At 43.2% G+C, this 23,775-nt stretch overlaps 1 protein-coding gene across 1 annotated transcript in view; it reads right to left on the bottom strand.

The window, feature by feature from the left end:
• GLS2 (glutaminase 2) overlaps positions 1-23,775 on the bottom strand; it is a 76,723-nt gene that overhangs the window by 20,072 nt on the left and 32,876 nt on the right. The window contains exons 7-12 of the mRNA XM_066584784.1: positions 16,569-16,627; positions 14,387-14,419; positions 10,869-10,927; positions 7,358-7,424; positions 6,364-6,414; positions 3,821-3,997 (exon numbers count right to left, since the gene is read on the bottom strand). Of these exons, the coding sequence (XP_066440881.1) occupies positions 3,821-3,997; positions 6,364-6,414; positions 7,358-7,424; positions 10,869-10,927; positions 14,387-14,419; positions 16,569-16,627 (446 nt within the window). The remainder of the gene's footprint in view (positions 1-3,820; positions 3,998-6,363; positions 6,415-7,357; positions 7,425-10,868; positions 10,928-14,386; positions 14,420-16,568; positions 16,628-23,775) is intronic.

The raw sequence follows: 23,775 nt of genomic DNA, 5'->3' as shown, positions 1-23,775 counted from the left end.
GTACTGTTGGTACACCAATTTTTTTGGGCCCTCACCTACAGTGTAATCATAGTAATTTCTATGTTCTTCGCCTGCACTCATGGTACAGAAAGGTGTGTGGGGTTGGCCTACACTTTAGCTACATAAATGTAACTGTGGCCTTGTCTATACTGCAGCTACTGAAATGTGAAAGAGACTGTTATCTCCCTAAACTGCTGCAATGGGAATGTTACTGGGGCCTGTCTTGAGTGCTACTATTACTGAAATGGAACTAAGACTGCGCTCCCCCTATACTGCTGCTAGTGATATGTTAGTGGGGCCTGTCCCTAATGCTACCGCTGAAATGTTAATAATTCTGGGCTCTGCCTATACCGCTGCTAATGGTATGTCACTGGGGTGTGGAAACAGAGGCTTCACAAAGACATGATGGCGGCGAGGCCATTTCCCACCAACGCTGTTACTGTTAAGGTGCATATAACCATGGACACGTGTAGAGGACACATAGTGCCTCCAAAACATCCCCCTCCTCCTCCAACAATGAAAACATTCTTGGCAAATACCTTTGCATTGGTCCGTCTGGTGGCAGTCTAAGAATTTCACCTTTAACGACACAACAAGAGAGCACCACCACCATCCCCCCGCCACGGCCCACTTAATCCTGGCCACATTCCGAAAACCAACTACATAAAACCGCGCTACCAGGTCCGCAGTCACCACCACATTACCACCAACAAGGTTACTGTTAAGGTATATATTACCAGTCAGACTGGGGCATGCAGTGTGGGCCGAAGCCCACCTGCATTAAGCACGACATTACTACCTCAGCTGTGTTGGGCAATGCAATGGGATATTTTTATGTACCGCCGGTGGCTTCCTGGCACCCACCCATGCTGTGGGTCCACAGAGAATTATAAATGCATCTCTTTCCACTTCTAAAGAACCCCAGTCTGACTGGGGCATGCAGTGTGGGCCGAAGCCCACCTGCATTAAGCACAACATTACTACCTCAGCTGTGTTGGGCAATGCAATGGGATATTTTTATGTACCGCCGGTGGCTTCCAGGGAGCCACCCATGCTGTCGGTCCACAGGGACTTCACAATAGGGAGTTGTACCTGCCTGTGTCTATGAATTAAAAACTGCGGTCTGACTGGGGCATGCAGACACCTTAACAGAATGAATAGTGTGTGGCACATAGGTTCCCCATTGCTATGCCCATGTGTGCAGCTCCTGATGGCGGTGGCACAGGATTATAATAATCTTTATTTGTATAGCGCCAACATATTCCGCAGCGATTATATTTCTCATTGCTTCTGTACAGCATTGTGGCCAATCGTCCCGCCCCTTTTAAAGAGGGTCGCGGCCTAGCCGTGCCAACCCTCTGCAGTGTGTGCCTGCTTTTCCTGTGGCAGACGCACTTATAAATAGACATGAGTGTGGCGTGGCATGAGGGCAGCTGAAGGCTGGGCAGGGACAGTTTGGTGTGCGCTGTGGACACTGGGTCGTGGGGGGGGGGTGGTTGGTCAGCATGTAACCCAGGAGAAGTGGCAGCGGAGTGTCATGCAGGCAGTGATTGTGCTTTGTTGGAGGTAGTGTGGTGCTTAGCTAAGGTATGCATTGCTAATGAGGGCTTTTCAGAAGTAAAAGTTGTTGGGAGGGGGGGGGGCACTCTTGCCGGTATTGTGGCTTAATAGTGGGACCTGGGAACTTGAGATGCAGCCCAACATGTAGCCCCTCGCCTGCCCTATCCGTTGCTGTGTCGTTCCCATCACTTTCTTGAATTGCCCAGATTTTCACAAATGAAAACCTTAGCGAGCATCGGCGAAATACAAAAATGCTCGGGTCGCCCATTGACTTCAATGGGGTTCGTTACTCGAAACGAACCCTCGAGCATCGCGATAATTTCGTCCCGAGTAACGAGCACCCGAGCATTTTGGTGCTCGCTCATCTCTAATATCAAACATTACACAGTGTTCATTCAAATCAATGGGCTGTTTGTGTAATGCATGACAGGACTGGTCCTCCAGAGCAAGAGTGGCTCCTTGTTCACTCTGACCAAGAAATGAGGATCCTGGACCAGGGACTCCCCTCAAAAGTTTTCCTACTGTCTATCTAAAAATGGGGTTTTAAAAATGGACAACCCGTTTAACTCCTTTGCACCATGCGCTGTACATGTATGTGCATGGGTCAGTGCTAATTGCAATATTTAAATGGCTTGAAAAAGGGAAAAGGGTCCCTTTTTCCATCAACTGGCCCACTGGATAGTCGATGAATCCCCTGGTGAACCTCCAAGCTAAGTGCCTGGGCGGATTATATTGACTAAAAACTAGGCAACAACCCTAGGACTGTCAACCAAAACCTACCTTCTCTTTCTAGGCACGGTGTCTGTGGCGGCACTAGGGATACTGAGAGCAGCAGCAACACTAGGCGTCATTGTTACAAACAGGCAGTTAGAAGTTAAGTTGGTGACGTCTAATGCTGCTGCTGTTATCCAGCGGTTACGTTGCTTGCACAGAAGGAATAGCAAATAAATACAGCTGGTCACTCCTTTTAATGGCCTGACAATTTTGGCATAGGTCTCCCACGTTTCCTCACCTCCCTCCCCTGCTACTGGCCTATAGAGGAGCCTAAAGAGATTTTTTGGGGGACTTTACTACTGATGACCTATCCTTAAGATAAGTCATCAACAGTTAATCAGCGGAGGTCTGCATTAAGAAGTGACATATTGCTGATTAAATTTTAAAATACATTGAATAATGTTTATTTTAACCCTTTCCAATTCACTGTCTGATGTCTAAAGACATTCTGATTGAAGGCTGTACAGCTCCGATGTCAGAGGATATCCGGCAGGGTATTCTTACTGTAGATTACAGGCCGCTCTGTTGTCGGGGGCCTCTCCAGCATGTCACATACTGCAGTACTGGCTCTAGCCAGCAGATGGCGTCATTGTACAATGACAGAAAGAGAGAGCCTCCTAGGAAATCCTGAATCCAAAAATGGATTGCAAAGGGTTAATAGGGTCTTCTTCTATGCTACATTGTGATTGAAGGCTCTGGAAAGTTATAGGTGTTTCTGTGAAATAAAATATTGGTTCTCCTTGTGGAGATCCAGTTGGTGTGGAGAGTTTAAAGGTGTCCATACACATTAGACTAACGTCAGATTCACACAGGCGTATGCACAGTGTAGCATTTTTCCGGAACGAATGTTTTTTTTTTCTGCACACTTTGGCGTATTTTACATTTTACTGTACTTTTTCCGCATGCAAGGAATGTGCATTAGCATGTGGCAAAAAAATATGCACGTATTGAAATGGCTAATTAGTGTAATGACTTCCAAATGTGTTCTTTTTCCTGTGCAATTCTGCAGTATATCACGCAGCTCCTAGCATATTTATTGCGCATCTGCGCCTCCTCATTGACTTCTATAGGGACTTTTAGTGTGCAAATGGGTAGAAAAATAGATCGTGCTGCGTTTTTTTGTGCGACCAAAATATGAAAAAAAATTGGCACCTGTGAATAAACCCAATGAAATCAATGGATCCTATTATCTGCGTATAGCACACGAAAAATTTGCGTGCGTTAATTCGCCCGTGTGAATCTGACCCAAAGCTGATGGAAATAGACAAAGTCAACCAAAACAATCATTCAGTGGGTGAAATACAACAGTTTTAGCTGACTAATGACAGACCATCATCGTCTGAAAAGTAGTCTGCCCCATTTGGCAATACACAGCTCTCCTATAAGAGTATTTATTTTTTAGCATTTCAATAGAATATTTTATAAAAATATGAAAAAAATTAGGTCTACCATAAAATGTGTTTAACTATTTTAGCAGTGGACTCACATGAAAGGCAAATTGTCCGGAGAAGTCGTACATTCCACAAGAATGCATTAGACTCAGTGTGTTCCTTACGGCTTCGGCACTCAGGACCCGCTCTCCTGTGATGGGACAGATGCCACCGTTAGCCAGAGTGGCAGCTATCACACTTCCTGACTGGCAGGTCACCTCAATGGAGCACAACTAGAAAGACAAGTACTATACATTCAGGAGGATCTGTAGGCAGGGAATATGCTGTAAAAGTCACATTCAAAGTTATACAGTCTTAAAGGGGTATTATGTTATCCCATATCTGCAGTATAGGGGATAACTAGCTGATCAGTGGCAGTCCAATTGCTGGGACCACCAGCGTTTGCCAGAATAGGGGTCCTGTATTCCCTCAGAAACTGGCAAAATGAATGGAGTGCGCATGCCCAGTCACTGCTCCATTCGGAGATTTCCGAGCACTTGAACTATTTTTGGTGTTCCGAGTGAAATGAATGGAGCGATTGATGAGCATGCTTGCTGCCACTCCATTCATTTTGCCAGTCTCTTGGGGGATATGGGACTCCCGTTCTGGTGAACTGAAGATGTCCCTATGGTCGGACCCCCATAGATCAGCTACTTATCCCCTTACCCTGCGGATAGGGGATAACTTGATGTCATTGGAACACCCCTTTAAATGCTTCTTAAAATGCTTAAAAGAAGTCTATCACTGATTCTTCTACTACAAGATATGGGGCAATAGAGGATCTAGTGAATAAAATAAAGGTACAGTAATTTTAATCTCTATGTCCCACATCTTAGGATAGAGTTAGTTTAGAATGCTGGAATGAGGCGACAGACTCCCTTTAAAGGAAATGTGTCATCAACCCTATTTTATAAGTTAAGTTTTTATGTTAAAGGTGTTGTACACGATTTCACTTTTATCACCTATTTGTAGGATAGGTGATAAAGGTCTGATTGGTGAGGGTCTCACCGATGAAACAACCACCAATCCTGAGAATGGCGGTCCTCTTCTGTCACTACAGGGAGCTTCTCCAACCCACAGTGACATCGCGTTAAATGTAGTAAGGACTTAAGGCCCATTTACACGGAGCGATGATCGCCCAAAAATCGCTTAAACAACAGTTTGAGTGCCAGCTTTGAGCGATCATTTTGCATAAACTATTAACCCTTTCCAATCCACTGTCTGACGTCTAAAGACATTATGATTTAAGGCTGTAAAGCTCTGATGTTGGAAGACGTCCGTCGGGGTTCTCTTACTGTATATTGCCAGCCTCTCTGCTGTCAGAGCCTATCCAGTGTGTCGCCTAATGTAGAACTGGCTTAAGCCAGCAGATAGCGCCGTTGTATAATGGCAGAAAAGGAGTAAGCTCTCTAGGAAAACCAGGATACAAATTGGATTGGAAAGGGTTAAGTAGCTACTCAGCTACTTAATAGCTTATTAGCGTGCAAATGAAGCCTTTAGCTGAATGCAGTTAATAGCCAGAGGGATCTTATCTGCTTTCAGCTCCTTTGTTCTCCAAGGGAAAGAATGCTATCAGCAATAACCGCGAAGAACTTAGCGTGCGGTCCTGATGAGACCGCACGACGATTTTTAGGCTGGCTTGAATTTAACGATCAGCTAGCAGTGCACGAAAAGTGCACGATGGCCACGCGTTTAGAAACAACGATTATCGCTTAAACTATTGCTTTTTAGCGTTTTTAAAGCGATCATCGCTCTGTGTAAATGGGCCTTTACATGTGTGGCTGTCACAGTATTCATTTCAATGGGTATGACATAAATAGCTGAGTGCTTGTACTTGGCTATCTCTGGCAGTCCCACTGAAAAATGAAGAGAGCATCACTGCGCTTGCGCGCCCGCAGCTCTATTCAATTTGTAACCTCCGCAGTGAGGAGGATGGGGGAAATGGGAAACTCGTTCTCAGGATCGGTGAGGGTCTCAGCAGTAGGATTCCCACAGATCAGAACTTTTTAAATTTGATATTGAAAATGTAAAAATTTAAAAGAAATTCCAAGAATTTCACAAAGCCTAATAATAGTGCAACACTTTTTGTTTTGTAGAGAAAAGTTTTCAGCAGGCATGTCATTATCATCACAGGCAGGATTACAATGAAAGGTAAACACACACATATATGTATTATATACACACTGTGATTATCACCTAATGTGATTGGTAGATCCAGTGTTATCTACTTTCACCCCCTTCACAATTTGCTCACCAATCACAGAGCATAGAAATCAGCGAGTCCCATCCTGTTGATTGTATGAATGGCCTATGAGATTGCTGTAAGCATATCTCTAATTGCTGTTAACTGCAGCTCAACCATGATGGAAGCTCCCACAATCATGGACATTTAATAGACTAAAAACTTCCACAATCAGAAAATAGAAACACATTAGAAAAAGCAATATGTTTCACTATGTGTTAATTAGTAACACATATAAGTGATACACTCCCTTTAAGAGATCCCTCTACAAAGTCATGAACAAAGATCTGCAATATTCTGAATCGCAGCACACCTGGGCCAACCACCAGACTACTGATCAAGATGATGTTTTCTTACCTGAAAGTAAAGATCCAGAGCAGAAACCATGTCAGCGCCTGGTGGAAAACACTGGAAGGGAAGAAAGACAAGAGACATACATTTAAGAAGAATTAGAAGTACAAGGATGTAGATAAAATGGTGAAGTTTGTAAAACAGGAGTGTCCAACCAGCAGCCCATGATGGTTACGAATGTGGCCGGCTCGCGCAGGCTGAATCTTGAGGTCGCAGCAGTAGACTGAGCTTCCGCTCACAGACAGGCTCATACAGATGACGAGGCAGCGGGCGGCACTTGCAGCTCTGACTGGCTTACTCACTCACTCACTACAGGTCCAGCATGCGGTGGCTATTCTCCTTTTTCATTTTTCTGAGTCCTGACCGCTCCTATCCAGTATCGAGGGGAGATTGAGAGACGGTGGTCTCATTGTAGCAAACCAACACTGTGCATCCCTTCCCTAGTGTCAGAAACAGGCCCGTGGCTGAGAACTGCATGTGACTCCAGCCTGGAGTCCGTATGGCCTAGCGGTAGCGATGGGGCTTCTTTGTAGGACAATGGTGGATTGTTTAGAGAATTGTGGCGGACTATTGGGGTTGTTTGGAGGACTGTGGAGGACAATGCCCTGCATTATTAGTGTTTGTGTATTTATTGTGTTGCTCAAAACATCTCCTCTTCTTCCAGTGTAGCCCATAGATGCCAAAAGAATGGACACCTTGGTTATTAAAAGTCAACTTAGTTGATTTGCAAACACTTTTTAGGAGTTTTGAGATGATAAACAGTGATGGCATATTAAATATCTGTGCCATCAGTGTCTGCTGGAGGTCCAACCATTGATGCCTGGAACAATGTGACCACAGTGACTTCCAGGCACGATGTTGGAGATTGTAACACAGTCCTGTTCAGGTGACACAATGGCTTATATTGGAACATCAATGTTAGAAACCAGACTTGTCTTCAGTTTATGTTAGTTTTTGAATTCACAATATTAACAGTAAATCCTTGAATGCGAATTTTTACCTTTTTCTCTTTGAGGTAATATCCAATAGCATAGTTCCGATCACCGGTCTCTTTCTCCGATTGGAAGCTGCACATAGAACAGATATAGTGATAACTAAAACGGAAGACTTACGGAAGTCTGTTTATCTTTTGCATACTATTCTATGCAGTTAAAAAGGCTTCAGTTCACAAACTGAGATGTTGCCTATATACGTATAACCTTGTTGGAGAAATAAAGTAATATACTGTACACTGAATGCTGCTGATTGCGGTGTATCATTCTGAACTGAACTGACGGCAGTCTGTCATTGTTGGTCGGTCTAAAATAGATCCCGCTATGCGGAAATCATGCTAGGAGAGATACCTTTACATAGGCAGACAGTCGACTTTGATGAGCGACTGTCGGTCTGTATACACACGACCCCCAACAGGGTATGGAGCAAGAAGTTGCTCAGTAGTAGCTAGTCGTTCTGTTTCTGCTCTCTGAAATGGAATGACCCCTTAGTGGCTTCTAGCTCCAGGTAAACAGGAGTCGCTCAATCTCTGAGCCACAGGCTATTTGCAGTGAATGGAGGTCGGTGGCCAGAAAAAAATCTCTGGCCTCTTCGCTTCTGTTATCTAAAAGACTATCGCTGCTGTGTAAAAGCAAGGAGCGATAGTCGCTGGGAAGGCTGTCGTCCCATGTATAGGCACCTTTAATCAGGCTCTAGGTAATGTCCTGTACCATGTAAATTCGATTATCACACATGAAGCTATATGCAAGTCTTTTGAGGCTATGAGGGCATTAATAGGTAACAGGGATTAGCGTACCTTCAATCACTTAATCCTGTTGGATAAATTCTGAAGGAGGCGTGACAAGTATACAATGAAACCTCCTTCAAGGGACCTCCTCAAACAGTGAAAAATGGTCTTCTACGCCAATGGTCCTCTCAATAAAGAGGTCCAATATACATAGAAAAATTAGATCTAGGTTAGGAGTGGGCTTCTCAAAGAGGTGGTGTTTGGAGAGTTTTGATTTAATGTCTACTATGTACATGGTATCACCCAGAAGTCATATTTGTGCAACTCTTGACTTAATGATTTGAAGAAGAAATGCCCAGAATTCAGTGAGATCATTCTCTTTTCCCAGCACTATCCTAAATTGCCACACATTTATGAATAATTCAATCACGTATTGTCAGTTCTGATCTCTGACTGCAGACTGGAACATTGAATTAGCTGCATTAGATTCATTTTTCTGATACAGAGCTCCAAATCCATTGCATAGTCAAGACATAACATTTTGGTTGTCACTATAGGAGATCAGGACCTTTGTGGAACCAACTAACACCCCATGCAGTAGGCTTCAAACTATAAAATAAAAAGAAAAGGTACTCACCTCTCTTCTCCCCCATGGAAACAGGAGAGTGGCTCGGGTGAATCTTCTGCTGTCAGCACTGGCTGGAACTCAGGTGACCACTGCAGCCAATCAGAAGTCACAGTGTCATCTCCCATTCTCCTGGAATCAGTGCTCAATATTCTGGGTATCATATTGCCTGGAGTTCAAGACGGGACATGGTGGCGTCTAATTGGCTGCAGCGGGCACTTGACTTTCGGTCAGTGCTGACAGCAGGAGAGTCACCAGGGCTGCTCTGCTGCTTCCAGGGGGAGAAGAGAGGTAAGTACCTTTTTTTTTTTTTTTATTTCGTAGCATGCCCAAGCATTTTATAAAGAAATTTATACTCAGACAGCCCCTTTAAGCATCCTTTAGAGGTAGCTGCAAACAACCCAAGAGTTATATCTTAGGGTCCATCATTATACAGATTCTCGCTAGATCGTGGGAATCTGTACAATAATTGTTCAGTGTCAATGCCCACAGCGTCTGAATGACAAATGTTAATTAATTCGTCGTTCAGTTTCTACGGGCATAAAAATCAAACAAATATCGGCTCATGTAAACAGGCCATCCTACATCTAAGAACAACAACCTCTTTACTGTGAAAGGAGGTGGGCAGGCTGGAGATCATTCCGCCTAATCTGCTTCTATTCACTGAGTGATCCTCGTTCCTATGTGAAAGCACAGGAGCAATTATTGCTGGGATGACTGTCGAGGGCTGAAGTTCCCGACAATTGTCCCATGTAAAAGGATTCTTAAATCTACAATTGCATGAAAAAAGTGAGAACTTTCAACTGACTAGGATTTCTGCATTGATAACTAATAAACCCACAAACCGTTGTACTGTTCTATTGTATCCTCAATGCAGGGAGAAGAAGTAAGTAAGCAAGGCATAGGTCACACTAACCAATCTTTCGTGAGAAGAACAGATTTGTCAGTAACCAGGCTTTGTGTGACTTTATTTAATAGACCAAACACCGTTAAAACTCACACTTCTAATCTCATTTCCTTGACTCAAATACCTATTGCCAATTAGCTCTTGGAGAAGTTATTGACACAAGGGCTCATTTACTTGTTCTCTCTGTACTGTGGATGGTTTACATAATGTGCTCAATAGAAGACATGAACAGTATAACTAGATTGTGTTTGTCTATAAGTATGATTTAGATAATAAGCAAACCATATATTATTAGTAATCAGTTCAGAAATCCTGAGAATTTTAAAGGGTTGACTTACTTTGCCTTACAAGTGTATATCTATGCAGGCAATTATTGGGCTCTATATCAGGAAACTGGACTGCTATCAAGATTACCTGTTTAATAAGGTTAATCTATTTGGGCCTTAATGATGCACAATTTTCTTTTCAATTTTGCCTCCTCACATTCCAGCAGCCATAACGTTTTTCTTTTCGCATTGATGTGGCTGTATGAGACCTTGTGTTATGTGCAAAATGTTGTAATTTATATAGTTTTTATGTGATGGATGAAAGATTTTTCTGGCAACATTCTTTCGACTAGCGGACAAAATTTCAAACATGGCCGACTTATTTCTGCTGATCCAGTCGTCCATTGCCAAATTCCAAATGACAAACACTATTTTAAATTGAAATCGTCTATTTCCATCATCCTCAGTCTAATATGTATGGGCACCCTTAGTTTACACAGTACAGAATTTCTAGGTCTCCAGGGTTGACTGCACATGGGTTCATCAGTCCCCAATTGTGTCATCCAGAAATCTGCTGACCCAGTCAAAGGAGGGACTCCACTTTGATCATGTAGCAGTCACTCTGGGGTTAAATGGTCAGGATCAGAGCTGATCACCTACTCCAAGGTGGCACACAGGACACTCATGTTGTACTTATTCTAAAATGTCATAAAAATATGGCACTAAGGAATAAAGCTTCTAATGACCGGCCTATTGGCAGTCATTAAATAATTTAAGAAATGTATCAGAATGGACTCTTGGACCAAAAAATGGCAAGGTATTAAAAGGTGGGCATTCACTTTAAGAAATATGATACAAATGTACAGAGATAAAAACAATACAGCAATATGTTTGTGTAAGACTTTAAGATTTACGACAGGATAATTACAGTAGGACATGCGAGCCCGCCACACTTGACTTTGGCGCCCAGACTGATACATCAGTTGTCCTTACGTTGCATTGCTGAAGCCAATGGATTCGTTTCCTGACATCCTTTTCAAAAACTGCATGATCTTGGGAATAGGAAGAAAGAAAACTTAGATTCTATAAAAGTGTCGTCAGACAGCTCAGAATACTATTTCATGTTTAGGCTACTCAGGTCTATGAGACGGACTTCACAATTGCATTGGTTTGTGGTATATCTATTTGCAGCTTATGACACGCGGTGGGCCCTAAGTTAGGAGTGCGCCCCCAATACCCAGCATAACTGGTGCACAGCACATTACCTACAGATGTAGTAGGCATCCCAGCCAGTCTATACGTCCATATAATAGACCAGCTAGTTTATCTCCTGATCGCCCTCCATACAAACCTCCGGCATTAAGGGGTTAAAAGGTACCTTCAAATTTCAAAGACAGGGGAAGGTCTGGGAATAAAGATTTATAATCATCTTTGTCACTCTGAACACAAGTCTGAATGTCAGAGTTTTTACTGTGGGCAATAACATATGAGAGATCTGGGCCAAGGATAGAGGGGGCACCAGGTCTCTGAACTAACATCGAACTACAGACAATAAGGCCTCTTTCACTCAGGTGACAGTGATATTGCAGCTGCGTTCTGTGCGATATTGCTGTATTTTTTTTTCACGGCGAAATCGCGATTTTGTGTCACTACAAAGTCGTGCAACTTTGTAGCGGTCTTTTCCTGGGATTTTCAGGGGGGCTTGAAATATAAGCCCTACCCTGAAAATAAGCCCTATCAGCATAAAAAATACATCACCTAACAGGCGCGGTCTGCTCCGCCACACTACTCCGCAGTTCCGGCACCTGTTAGTCTTCATCCAGCGCTTCCTGTTCAGGGTTTTCCAAAAAACCTGACCTCCAGGAAGTGCTGGCTCTTGGTGCTGGCACCAAGTGCTGGCAGCGCGGCTCAGCCAATCACTGCAGCACTCGATCAAGCAATCACAGCCATTCAATGTGATGATTCATGGAGCGCTGCAGTGATTGGTTCTCGAGCTCAGCCAATCAGAACCAGTGTTTCCAGGAGACAGGGTTTTTGAAACCCCTGACCAGGAAGCGCTGGGTGAAAACTACAAACAAGTACCATAGCTGCGTAGGAGACGTGCGGTGGAGCAGACAGTGCCTATTAGGTGATGGTTTTTTTTAATGCAGCTGAGACTTATTTTAGGGGAAACAGTAGGATTTCCTACTGTAAAAGTTGCATCGCACCTCATGAAAACCACGTTGGATAGGTATAGCTATAGGGGGTGAAAAGGTAGCAGTTACAACTTGGCTCTAATGCCTAAGGTGGTCTAAAGGCCATTCTACCACATAATAAAAAATCTGTACTATAAATGGCACACGCTAATGGGCACCTGTTAACGACTTTTCACTGGGGCAATGAATTTCACATCCCGCCTCTGATTAGCAGATCTCTTAAGTTAGAGCATTCTTTAAAGCATAGTGACTAGAGATGAGCGAGCGTACTCTTTTCGGGTGTTTTTGCACTCGAGCACCGCTTTTTCTGAGTAACTGACTACTCGGACGAAAAGATTTGAGGGGCGCCAGGGGGTTGCAGAGGGGAGTGGGGGGGGGGGGAGAGAGCTCCCCCCTGTTCCCCACTGCTACCCTCCTGCTCCACCACGCCGCCCCCGGCGCCCCCCGAATCTTTTCGTCCAAGTAGTCAGTTACTCGGAAAAAGCGGTGCTCGAGTGCAAAAATACCCGAACCGAGTACGCTCGCTCATTTCTAATAGTGATGTATTGTAATTAAGCTGAGATGGAAGCTATTTGCTATACAGAAGACTGGGTGCTGTAAGCGCAGGTTTACATGTCTTGTAGAGTAATGGATGGCAGCATTCATCTTCTCCTTGTATGGAGATGTTTCAGATACAAGTCTGCAGACTCTCAACCAGTAAGTGCAAGAAGTGAGAACATTAAGACATCTCTTAAAGACAATGTTGCACACTAAGACACGCACTAAAGAAAACCAGCTGTATGAGTATATTTAGAACCCATACCTGCCAAATGCCCTAAATGGAAAGGGGAGGCTATACCTTAATTAGCTACAATAGTGTATGTTTTTGAAAGGCGGTCAGGCTTCATTCACACAAGTGTATGCGTTTTTATGGTCGCCTGCATGCACTGTAAAATCGCATGAATGAAGAAAAGACACGATAAAGTCCCGAGCTTAATTAGCATTTTCTCGTCCGAAAATCCCTAGCTCGGCATAAATCCTTCAAATGACTTCTAATGCCTAAATAGAGGCACCTGTAAGCTTTTCCCTGCATTGGACGCTGCTAAACTACCTCCCCCTCCCTTTTTTTGCAGATGCCATAGGAGTCTATGGGAGCCGCCAGCGTGTATCGGTCGAAAGACAGATCCAGAATTATCTTTTCCAACAGGGAAAGAGTTAACCTGCGTCCGCCAATCGTAAAGGAAGACAGCTGGCTCTATTTTAAGCATTAGAAGTAATTTTGAGGATTTCTGCCGACCGACAACATTCCGCAGTGCAGGGTATTTTTCCCGACGCTACCCCCGTGTGAATGGACGAGAAAACGTATGGACTAATGAAACTCTGGACTCGATCGCAGCTGTTTTTCATTGATGTGATTTGCAGCCGCCGTAAAGCCGCATCACCCGTGTGAATGAGGCCAAACACCTAATGGAGAGTGTTTGAACTGAACGATAAGCGAACGAGCCAACAATGATTTTTAGGCCTGCTGAAAATTAATAATGAACGAAAAGTAAACAATTCTTGTTAGTTGTTCGATCGATGGCTTGCGCAGAGTGCTAAGGCAGCAGTATGCAGTTCTAAGTTCTCGCTCACTGCCTGAAGGTTGCGAGTTCAATCCCCGTATGGTTCAAATAGGTGGCTCCAGGTTGACTCAACCTTCCATCCTACTGAGGTCGGTAAAATGAGTGCCCAGCTTGGTGGGGGGAGGGTAATAAATAAATTACTTGAAAGGGCTGCGGAATAAGTTAGCGATATACTAACAACAAGTTTTCTGCTTTTTTTTTTTAATAAACTGGAGTGATTTCATTATGTATTGTATTTATAGTAAAATTATACAGTACTTAATTATATCAGTACTGGATACTTCTCATGTGGAAATCAGTATTTTCATTCTGCCGATGCGTTATGAATAGAGATGAGCGAGTGTACTCACTAAAGGCAATTACTCGAGCAAGCATTGCCTTTAGCGAGTACCTGCCCGCTCGAGATGAAAGGTTCGGGTGCCGGCGGCGGGCAGGGAGCTGCGGGGGAGAGCAGGGCGGAACGGAGGGGAGATCTCTCTCTCCCTCTCTTCCCCCTGCTCCCTCCTGCTGACAGCTTCTACTCACTGCTCCCCCACGCCGGCACCCGAACCTTTCGTCTCAAGCAGGGAGATACTCGCTAAAGGCAATGCTCGCTCGAGCAATTGCCTTTAGCGAGTATACTCGCTCATCACTAGTTATGAACATTTGTTGAATTCTGTATCTGTAGCAACCAACAAAGTGGCCGGACATTATACACATAATGGATGATACTTACATAATCAAACTTCTCAGCCTTGTTAGCTCCTTGCTAAATAAAACAAGAAAAAAATAAATGATGAGAGCAGAATATAGGAATTATTAAGAAATATTTGTCACACAATGATGTTTCTTCTAGGTTTTTGGGGCAATCGTTATAGACTCATCTGATAATATCCTGCACCAAGTGAACTGAGATTTTCTGCTACTTGAGTTCCTTTCACATGGGCGTATTTGCGCCTGCCATACGCTGAGAATAGAACCCATTGATTTCAGTAGGTTCGTTCACATGCACGTATTTTTCCTCGTAGTCCATTCCACAAATATGCATACGCTCGTGTGAAGGGGGCGTTACACTGTAGCTGTCCTATATGTCATCTATGTATCTTTACAAAACATCTGCTGAAGCCACTCATGAGAGGTTCAGCCCTTACGCCATTTTCAGATGAGCGCATTTTTACCCCCGTGTTTGGTCCATCATATTTGCCCAGTAGAAAGTAAAATATACGGAGGCAAATACTGATCAAATAGGGGTGAGATACTGATGATATACGATTATAATGTTATGTGCAACACGTCCAACATACGTCTGTGTATTGCGCACGTTACAATACGCTCGTCTGAAACTGGCCTTATCAAGCACTCTTAAAATACAGAATTCAGCAGCTGATTTGTTGCTCATGTGATTTTTCATGCTCAGGCTAATTTCACACAGGAGCGAGCTCGATATCGGGCTGCGAAACTCGGCCCGATATCACGCTCGGGAATGTGCAATTTCCCCAAGGTTGCGAGGCGGTTTTGTGTCAAAAACACCTTGCACCTTGAAGTACAAATCCTCCGGATCAGCAAGTGTTTCCCATTGTTTTCAATGGGAGTCATCGCATCACATTTGCATGCACTTTGCACGCAGTGTTTTTGCCTGCCCCATTGAAAACAATGGGTGAGGCGTTCCAAGAAAACAACCAAATATTGGACATGCTGTGATTTTTTTCCCCCCGCTCATGTATATGACCCCATTCAGAAGAGTGGGGTTCATATTCATGCGAGACTTGTGTGTCTCATAACGCACAAGTCTTGCGTGATTTTCTCGGCCGTGTGAAAGCGGCCTCAGCTGAATTTGATTGGTCAGAGCTCACTCCGTGCCTGTTTGGTTGTTTCCGTCCCTGCTCAAAACAGTCTATGGGCCCCATAGAAAGTCTTTGGAGTTTGGACACTGGATGCTGACAACCGCCAAATGGGTACGGTGTTCAGCTGAGCACTTCTGCCTATTTGTTTTAGCCATCGGTGCGGTTCTCACAACCGTGACCCCAATTGATCAATACGTCTTACATATCAATAGGACATGTCAGAAGCTTTTTTAAAAGTTTAGTTACACTGTAATGTAATGATTGTTCCAAAGTGTGAGCAGTTTATGTTAAAAAGGTTGTACCAAGATATAAACTTTATTATCAGTGCTGAAACACCCACTAATCTCAAGAATGGGGTCCCAAAGGTCCCTTATGAATGGAGCGGAGGCAATAGGAACTTTGGCAATCTCTGGCACTCCCATTGAAATAAATCAAGTGATGCCATGCTTCACGCTTCAAAAACTGCACCAAACGTTTGGCAGAATATCTGGTGTAAAACTAAGCCAACTAATAGGGGGTATAAAGTTAGGCTAGACAGTCTAAGGTCGGCTCACATTGTGTCGGGAAAAGTGTTTTCCGTTGTTTTCAATAGGAAACTTTGCATTGCACGCTGTCCAATGTATTTTCAGCCCCATTAAAAGTAATGGGCAATGCGTTACAAGGGAACGCCCAAAGATAAGGCATGCTGCGATTTCCCCGCGATGCAGGGAAAAAGAATTGCTCATGTATATGACCCCATTCAAGAGAATGGGGTTCATATTCGTGTGAGATTTGAGCATCTCACATTACTTAAATCTTACATGATTTTCAGAGCTGTGTGAAAGCAGCCCTAATGTGATTGTCCATCTCCATGCAGGTTCAATCATTGGCGGCATATCACCCTGTTTACACAGGGAGATGTGCTGCTGTTGAGGGAGCATTTTTAGGCCAGCATAAAAGATCCAATCAATGTGTTTTTAGGCATGCTTGCACGGCTGATAAGCAGGAAAACCAGCTTTCGCACAAAGATTTATACCAACTCATTGGCCTATGTAAAAAAAGGGTAAGCTATATAAGAAAACTTTCCATACTCACTTGAATCAATGAACAATTGACAATCGCTCCTGCATTCACCATTGGGTTGTGCGGTCTCTCTGACAAAAAGAAGGCGTACATATCAGTTTCTGTTCACAAGTGAATGGAAAACTAAAGTTAATTTCACATGCAAGTTTTTAGATCAGTTTTTCATGCAATTTTTTGAGCTGAAGCCAGAAGTGAAACCAGCAGGAAGGAGAAGAAGTAGAAGTCCTTCCTTTATATTTCCCATATCTTTGGTATTTGCATCTGGCTCATAAAACTGCCACAAAAACCTGTGTAAACCACCCTAAGCCATAAAACTTTCAACATCTATATTTTATCTTAATTATATAAGTCGTTTTTCATCAATAATTTAGCAATTTCTTCAGTGTCTATCATAAATATGCAATTAGTGCCACTTTTGCTTCAGTGAACTCTTGGTCAATATAGGCAGGGAAATAAACAAAATGGACAAAATCTGGTATTTAAAGGGCTACTCTGGCAAACACACATTTTTACATCCTCCCCCCCCCCTACATCTGATTGCCTATCATGCCCCAGACATCTCCTATGTCACTTCCATGCAGTGCAGACTCCTGTCTGATACTTATCACACACCATCTTGATGTAGAGATTGCGCCATGCTGAGTTTTTCTATGTCCTGCTAACACTCCCATGATGCATCAGCATAGCATCACATGACCAGAAGTGGCATCACCTGACCAACGGCGCTCACTAGAGGCCGCTGGCTGCTGGGAAAAGGCTGTAGTGATAGCGGGAAGAATTGGGAGGTGAGCGAGCACTGTTTCTGCCGATGAAGATTGCGGAATTCTCTGCTGCAGTATTCCCCTCCCCCACGTGAGCATCCCCTTAACGTGGCCATACACATGTCAACTATCGTCTAAATAGTTATTTAAATAGTCAATAACGTGTACAAATGACTGCTGTTTGTGTGTTGTTACGAATGTTGTCACTACTAAACGAATTGTTAGGAGCATTTACATGGGACGAAATATTGTTCGGCGACTAGCTATGGGGCGTAAGGTCCTTTGGTGGGCGTGTATTTGAAATCTAGACCTCTCTCTAACACACACTTATTGGTTACCAAATCCTCTGAAGACACAGAAATATGTGCAAGTGGACTCCCTGCTGCCGTCTCTTGCTGGTTCGACTGAAGAGTCAGTGCTGCAAACTGGGGTGGAAGACCCGGATGACATCATGGATTGTATTCCGCGGTGCCAAAACTGATGCTCCGACTTCACAGTAAGCACAGAACACATGATTTAAATGTACTTTGGGCTACTGGGGGCTTAATTTTCAGTAAAAATTCAAGTCGAACAACCCCTTTAAGTGTTAGGGCAAGATGTTCAAAGAACGGCAGCAGCCAATCAGCAATTGGTGGGAGGTACACGTGAAAGAAACGCACACCAGCCTACAAAGTTGTTGGCGAGTTCTTGGAAGACAACGATTCCCTGTTTACACCAGACGATATTTACTAAGCCAGCAACTATTTTTAGGTGAGGTGCAACAAAGAAACTAGCAAATAGTGAATGAACTCTCGATCATCAGCTGGTTGGTGGCCATGTTTATATAAAACAATTGTCGCTTATTAATTTGCTCTATTAAGTGACAATTTGAGGATAGTTTTCCTATGTAAAGACACCCTTAAAAAATAGCGTTCTTGTAAGAAAACAAAGAGCTGGCTCGGCCCTCCAATCCTTGGGATCCTCCCGCAGCAATGGAAGGAAATCATATTTTCTTCACTATCAGCTATTCCAACAAACTTGTTGCTTTGCCTTAGATTTATCCTCAAGGAAACCTCAACTCTTATCCTAAAGGAAATGATATCAAGATCAAAATGTGCGGCCAAAGGAACAAGAGGAAGAGGAGAGGATGGGTGAGATAAATGCATTGTGGGGTGAAGGAAGAGGGGTAGTATATGTTAGATCGAAATGTGTCACCTGAAGAAGGAAGGTGAGGTGGGAATGCCTTGCCAGAAGGGAGGGAATGCCTTGCTAGAAGCCATAGGTATCCTTCTTTGATGTTTGCCAACACCTCATATTTTTTCAACTTGTTCAAAAGAGCTTTAGACATGGAACACTTCAATTACAGGTAGACAAAAAGTCCAAGTGTATGAGTATGCTTATTTCATATTTCAGCCTGCAGTCCGCAATGAACACAATTCTAGCTCCAAAGATCTGTTGTGGGTCAGCAGTAATATTTTCCTGTCAGGTCAGGTTCCAATGCTAAGTAGTGTATTGCCAAGTTACAGCTTACTATGTAATGCGTCACATTATCTGAACTTCTCACATGGACATTGAGATGGTTTGGGTCATGCAAAATTAGCAGCTGCACTTGGTTTCTTCTTCCTGCAGCCAGTTTCAGCTAAAAAGTTTAATTTTATTGAGCGCTACTGTTTTAAGACTTTTAATTAGTGAGATGATTTGTGTTTATTATGGGGAAAACAAAGGCAGCCGAGACACCAATTTATGACCTAAAACAAAGGCATAACTTTAAGCTCCCGGGCCCCAATGCAAAATCTGTAACAGGGCCCCCAACTATAATGCTTTATTCATAGTACTGGGCTCCCTATATGGAGAAGAGAGGCTTTATGGGCCCCCTAAGGCTCCTGGGCCCGGGTGCAACCGCATCCCCTGCACCCTCTATTGTTACGCACCTGACCTAAAATGCTAATATGTAACTGCTTGTGAATATGTAATTACAAACTATTTTTACCCATGGTTACAAAACCAATCTGAATAATGCAAATTGCTTGAAACTCTTAACTTTTTCTGATCGGTAGAATTTATTTTGTTAACAAAATATTTATTGATTTATGTTCAAAACACATCAGTCAAGATTTACAAGATTACATGCGTGTGTAAAGTCCAGTGGCAACAAGACTGAGCGAGTAGTTCAGGAGTTACATCGCCAAATGTTATTTCTAGTGAACATAATAAAATAAAAATAAAGAACCAATTTCCACTTTTTCATTAACTGCAACTCCTAATCAACTAAATCAGTATGAACATTAGAGGAGCATAAACGAGAGTAACAAGTGGGGGAGGACAAAGAAGGCGGGAAGAACACATAAGGAAAGATCGGGAGGGATGGAAGGGATAAGGCTGTAATGTGGTTTATTATGTGCGTGAACCAGAGATGGAAAATTAAAATGATCTTATTCTATTAACCTGGTTCTCATTAATCTATTGGGGATTAGTTAAAATGCCTGATGCTTTAAAGGGGTTGTCCCGCGGCAGCAAGTGGGTCTATACACTTCTGTATGGCCATATTAATGCACTTTGTAATGTATATTGTGCATTAATTATGAGCCATACAGAAGTTATAAGAAGTTTTTCACTTACCTGCTCCGTTGCTAGCGTCCTCGTTTCCATGGAGCCCGCCTAATTTTCGGCGTCTAATGGCCAAATTAGACGCGCTTGCGCAGTCCGGGTCTTCTTCTTTTCTCAATGGGGCCGCTCGTGCAGGATGTCGGCTCCGTGTAGCTCCGCCCCGTCACGTGCCGATTCCAGCCAATCGACCGCACAGAAGCCCTGCGGTCCACCGAGGGAGAAGATCCCGGCGGCCATCTTCAGCAGGTAAGTAAGAAGTCACCGGAGCGCGGGGATTCAGGTAAGCGCTGTGCGGTGTTCTTTTTTAACCCCTGCATCGGGGTTGTCTCGTGCCGAACGGGGGGGGGGGTTGAAAAAAAAAACAACCCGTTTCGGCGCGGGACAACCCCTTTAATGACGCGGCCCGTTTTTTTTCCATTTTTGTTTTTTTCTCCCCCTTTAAAAAAATCGTAACGCCTTTATTTATCCACCGACATCGCTGTATGAGGGCTTGTTTTTTGCGGGACGAGTTGTAGTTTTAATGCTGCTATAAAAAGTACCATATAATGTACTAAAAAACTTTTTAAAAATTCTCAGTGGCATAAAATGAAAAAAAAAAAAGACATTTCGCCATCTTTCAGTGCGTCTTGTTTCTACGGCGCACAAACTGCAAGAAAAACGACATAACATAACTTTATTCTATGGGTCGGTACGATTACTACGATACCAAACTTGTATAGTTTTTTATTACTATACTACTCTTTTTTTTTTCAAAGACATTTCATTTTTTTTCAATTATTTTCTGCAGTCATTCTTTGCGCGGAATAACTTTTATTTTTCTGTCGACGTAGTTCAGCGAAGGCTCATTTTTTGCAGGATGTCCTGCAGTTTCCTTTTCGGAATACTTACGACTTTTGATTGCTTTTTATTACGTTTTTTCTGGGGAACAGGGTGACTGAAAAAGTGCATTTCTGGGGTTATTTTTTTTTCAGACCACGTTCACCGTGCAGGGTAAATAATGTGCTACTTTCATAGATCAGACTTTTACGGATGCAGCGATACCATATATTTTATGATTCAGCTTTTTTAATTATAGATATGGCAAAAGGAGGGTGATGTAAACTTTTATTACTTTTTTGTTTTTACAATTAAAAAAATTTTATTGGTCTTTTTTTTACTTTACTTTTAAGTCGCCCTGGGGGACTGCAATAGGCGATGCTCTGATCGCTCCTGCATTATGACATAATGCTATAGCATTATGTCATACTGCATTCTGACAGGCAGCCTATCAAGCCACCCCACAGGGATGGCTTGATAGGTAGTCTCTCAAGGCAGCCCAGGGGGCTTTCAGAAGGCCCCTGGCTGCCATGACACCTGCACGGCTCCCCCGATCTCACCGCGTTCAACTCAACATCGTTCGGGGCATTTAAAGAGTTAATAGCCGCGATCGGCCGAATGGCCGATTGCAGCTGTTGCCCACGGGTGTCAGCTGTAGTAAACAGCTGACGCCTGTGCTGTATGAAAAGAGGTCGCCCCGCGACCTCTCTTCATACATACCCCGACACTTCAGGACATAAGGACCAGGAAGGGGTCGAAGTTCTGGCTGTTGGGTTCCACAGACGCATGGTCTGCGAATAGTGGTACCAGGACGACCAAGTTTTTCCATGCAACACTTCATGATCCATAAGGATAGCTGCCAGCTTCTCATTGACCATGATCCAAGATAATTTGGTTTTCACAAAATCAAAGCGAACTGAAGTTTTCCCCCAGGAGCGGGCGACTGCTAAATGTGCAGCTAGGAAGCAACAGGAAATCCATTTGGTTGTGTGTTTGGGGATGTTAGGAATTTGTGTACACAATAAAGCTTCCCAAGGTGATTTTTGTTGTGACAGGTTTGTAATGGAGAATATTAGAGTATATACCTGGATCCAGAATCTACGAAGCCTTGGGCAATTACACCAAGTGTGTAGGAAGGAACCCTCCTCTCCACATCTTCTGAAGTATAAGCCTGATGTCCCTGGGAACATACGGGCCAATTGTCTCGGAACCATATACCAACGCATTTAAAGTGTATAGCCTGCCTCTGTTATTGCTACAGCATTAGAAAGCTTTGTGGTTGAAATGGCTATTTTATGCCAGTCTGAGATTGGCAATTCCTTGCCCAGCTCCTCTTCTCGCCTCCGCATATATGGGAGTTTATCCATGGGTGTTGTAAAGTGGGAGTATAATTTGGCGATTTTTCCAGGACCCCTGGCTTTTGTGTTGCACGGGCTTTAAAAATAGCTCAGCAAGGTTTTGTTTGTTCTCCATAAGTGCTAATACAGAGTGTTTAATTTGTTGAAGATGAAACATGTCAGAGTAGAGTGGAATAGAGTGGACAGCCTGGAAAAACTCAAATTGTCTGAAGCCAAGTCTATCCACAAAATCAACTATTGTGTTGAGGTCCCTCTCTATCCACCATCCAAACTCATTTTTGTTCATACCCAGGAAGAAGGTGGGCTTACCAAATATACTGTATATGGGGAGGTGTCTAGATATAAGGTTATATCGTTTAGAAAGTCTATTCCAAAGGGCCAGGGAAGAAGACAGGGTAGGTTCCATGATCGCTTTTTTAAGTGTCGGTTTTGTTGCAAAAGACATCTTCAAGTGGCAGAGGAAAGACTGCCTGTTCCTCAATTAATACCCAAAGTGATTTATTGTGACAGGAGAAAATGGAGGTTAATTGAGCTAATTGGGCTGCATCATTATATTTTATGATATTAGCCTCCCTCGCTCCGAGGCACATATAGGGTAGACTGCTGGATACGCCTAAATTTGTTAGACCAGATGAAAGCCAATAATTTAGATTGTAAGCATTTCAAATCTACAGCCGGAAAAGGAATGGGCAAAGCATGAAAAAGGTATAGAATTTTTGGAAGCCATGACATTTTGATAGAATGGATTCTTCCTAGTCAGGATAAGTTGTATGATGCCCAAGTATCTAGGTCTTGCTCTAAATTCCTAATTAAGGAGGGATAGTTGGCTCGGTATAGGGTCTTAAAAGAGTTTGTAAGACCCATTGAAAATTTAAAGTTAAGTTTCAGAAGTTTAATTATGGATGGGGGCAAGTTTAGATTTAGTGCCAACGATTTGGTATCATTGACTCTGAGGCCTGATATCGCTCCAAATTTATCCAGAATCTGATATATATTAGGGAGAGACGTGAGGGGGGATGAAACAATTAACAGCACGTCGTCTGCATAAAGAGCACATTTATGTTCCTAAGCATAGATGCCAAAGGCTCAATTGCCAAATGCAAAAAAAAGAGGTGATCTGGGGCAGCCCTGTCTAGTCCCCCTTTCAATTGCTACTGTGTCAAACTCAAAGCCGTGGATCCGAACTGAGGCAGAGGGGAAGGAATAAAGAGCTTGAATCAATGTTCTGAATTTTGTTCCAAATTCCATTTCCTCAAGGATAAAAATAAATATTGCCAGGAGACTGAGTCAAAAGCCTTGCGTAAGTCAAGGCTAAGGAGAAGCTCCTTCCTAGTTTGCTCCCCGTCCCAGCCAGACCGCACCGCTGAAACAATATCAATTGCCCGTCTTATCTGATCAGTGGCTTGCCGACCAGGAATGAATCCAACCTGGTCCAGCTGAATGTACTGACTAATAAAGGTATTAACTCTAATGGACATGATTTTGGAAAGTCATTTTAATTAGGAAGATCGGGTGATAATTTTCACATGTTGTGTGGTCCCTATTAGGTTTGGGAATTACGTGGATGAAGGACTTATTAGTGATGGGGGATAAGTATGGAGTTTGTAGAAGGGAGTTGAAAAACCCAATCATGGGACCACCCAAAGGTGCGAAAATTGTTTTGTAATATATATTAGAGAAACCGTCTGGGCCTGGAAC

Source organism: Eleutherodactylus coqui, chromosome 1 (genome assembly GCF_035609145.1).
Source record: "Eleutherodactylus coqui strain aEleCoq1 chromosome 1, aEleCoq1.hap1, whole genome shotgun sequence".
Classification (NCBI taxonomy): Eukaryota; Metazoa; Chordata; class Amphibia; order Anura; family Eleutherodactylidae; genus Eleutherodactylus; species Eleutherodactylus coqui.
This window is presented reverse-complemented; position numbering and strand designations above follow the sequence as displayed.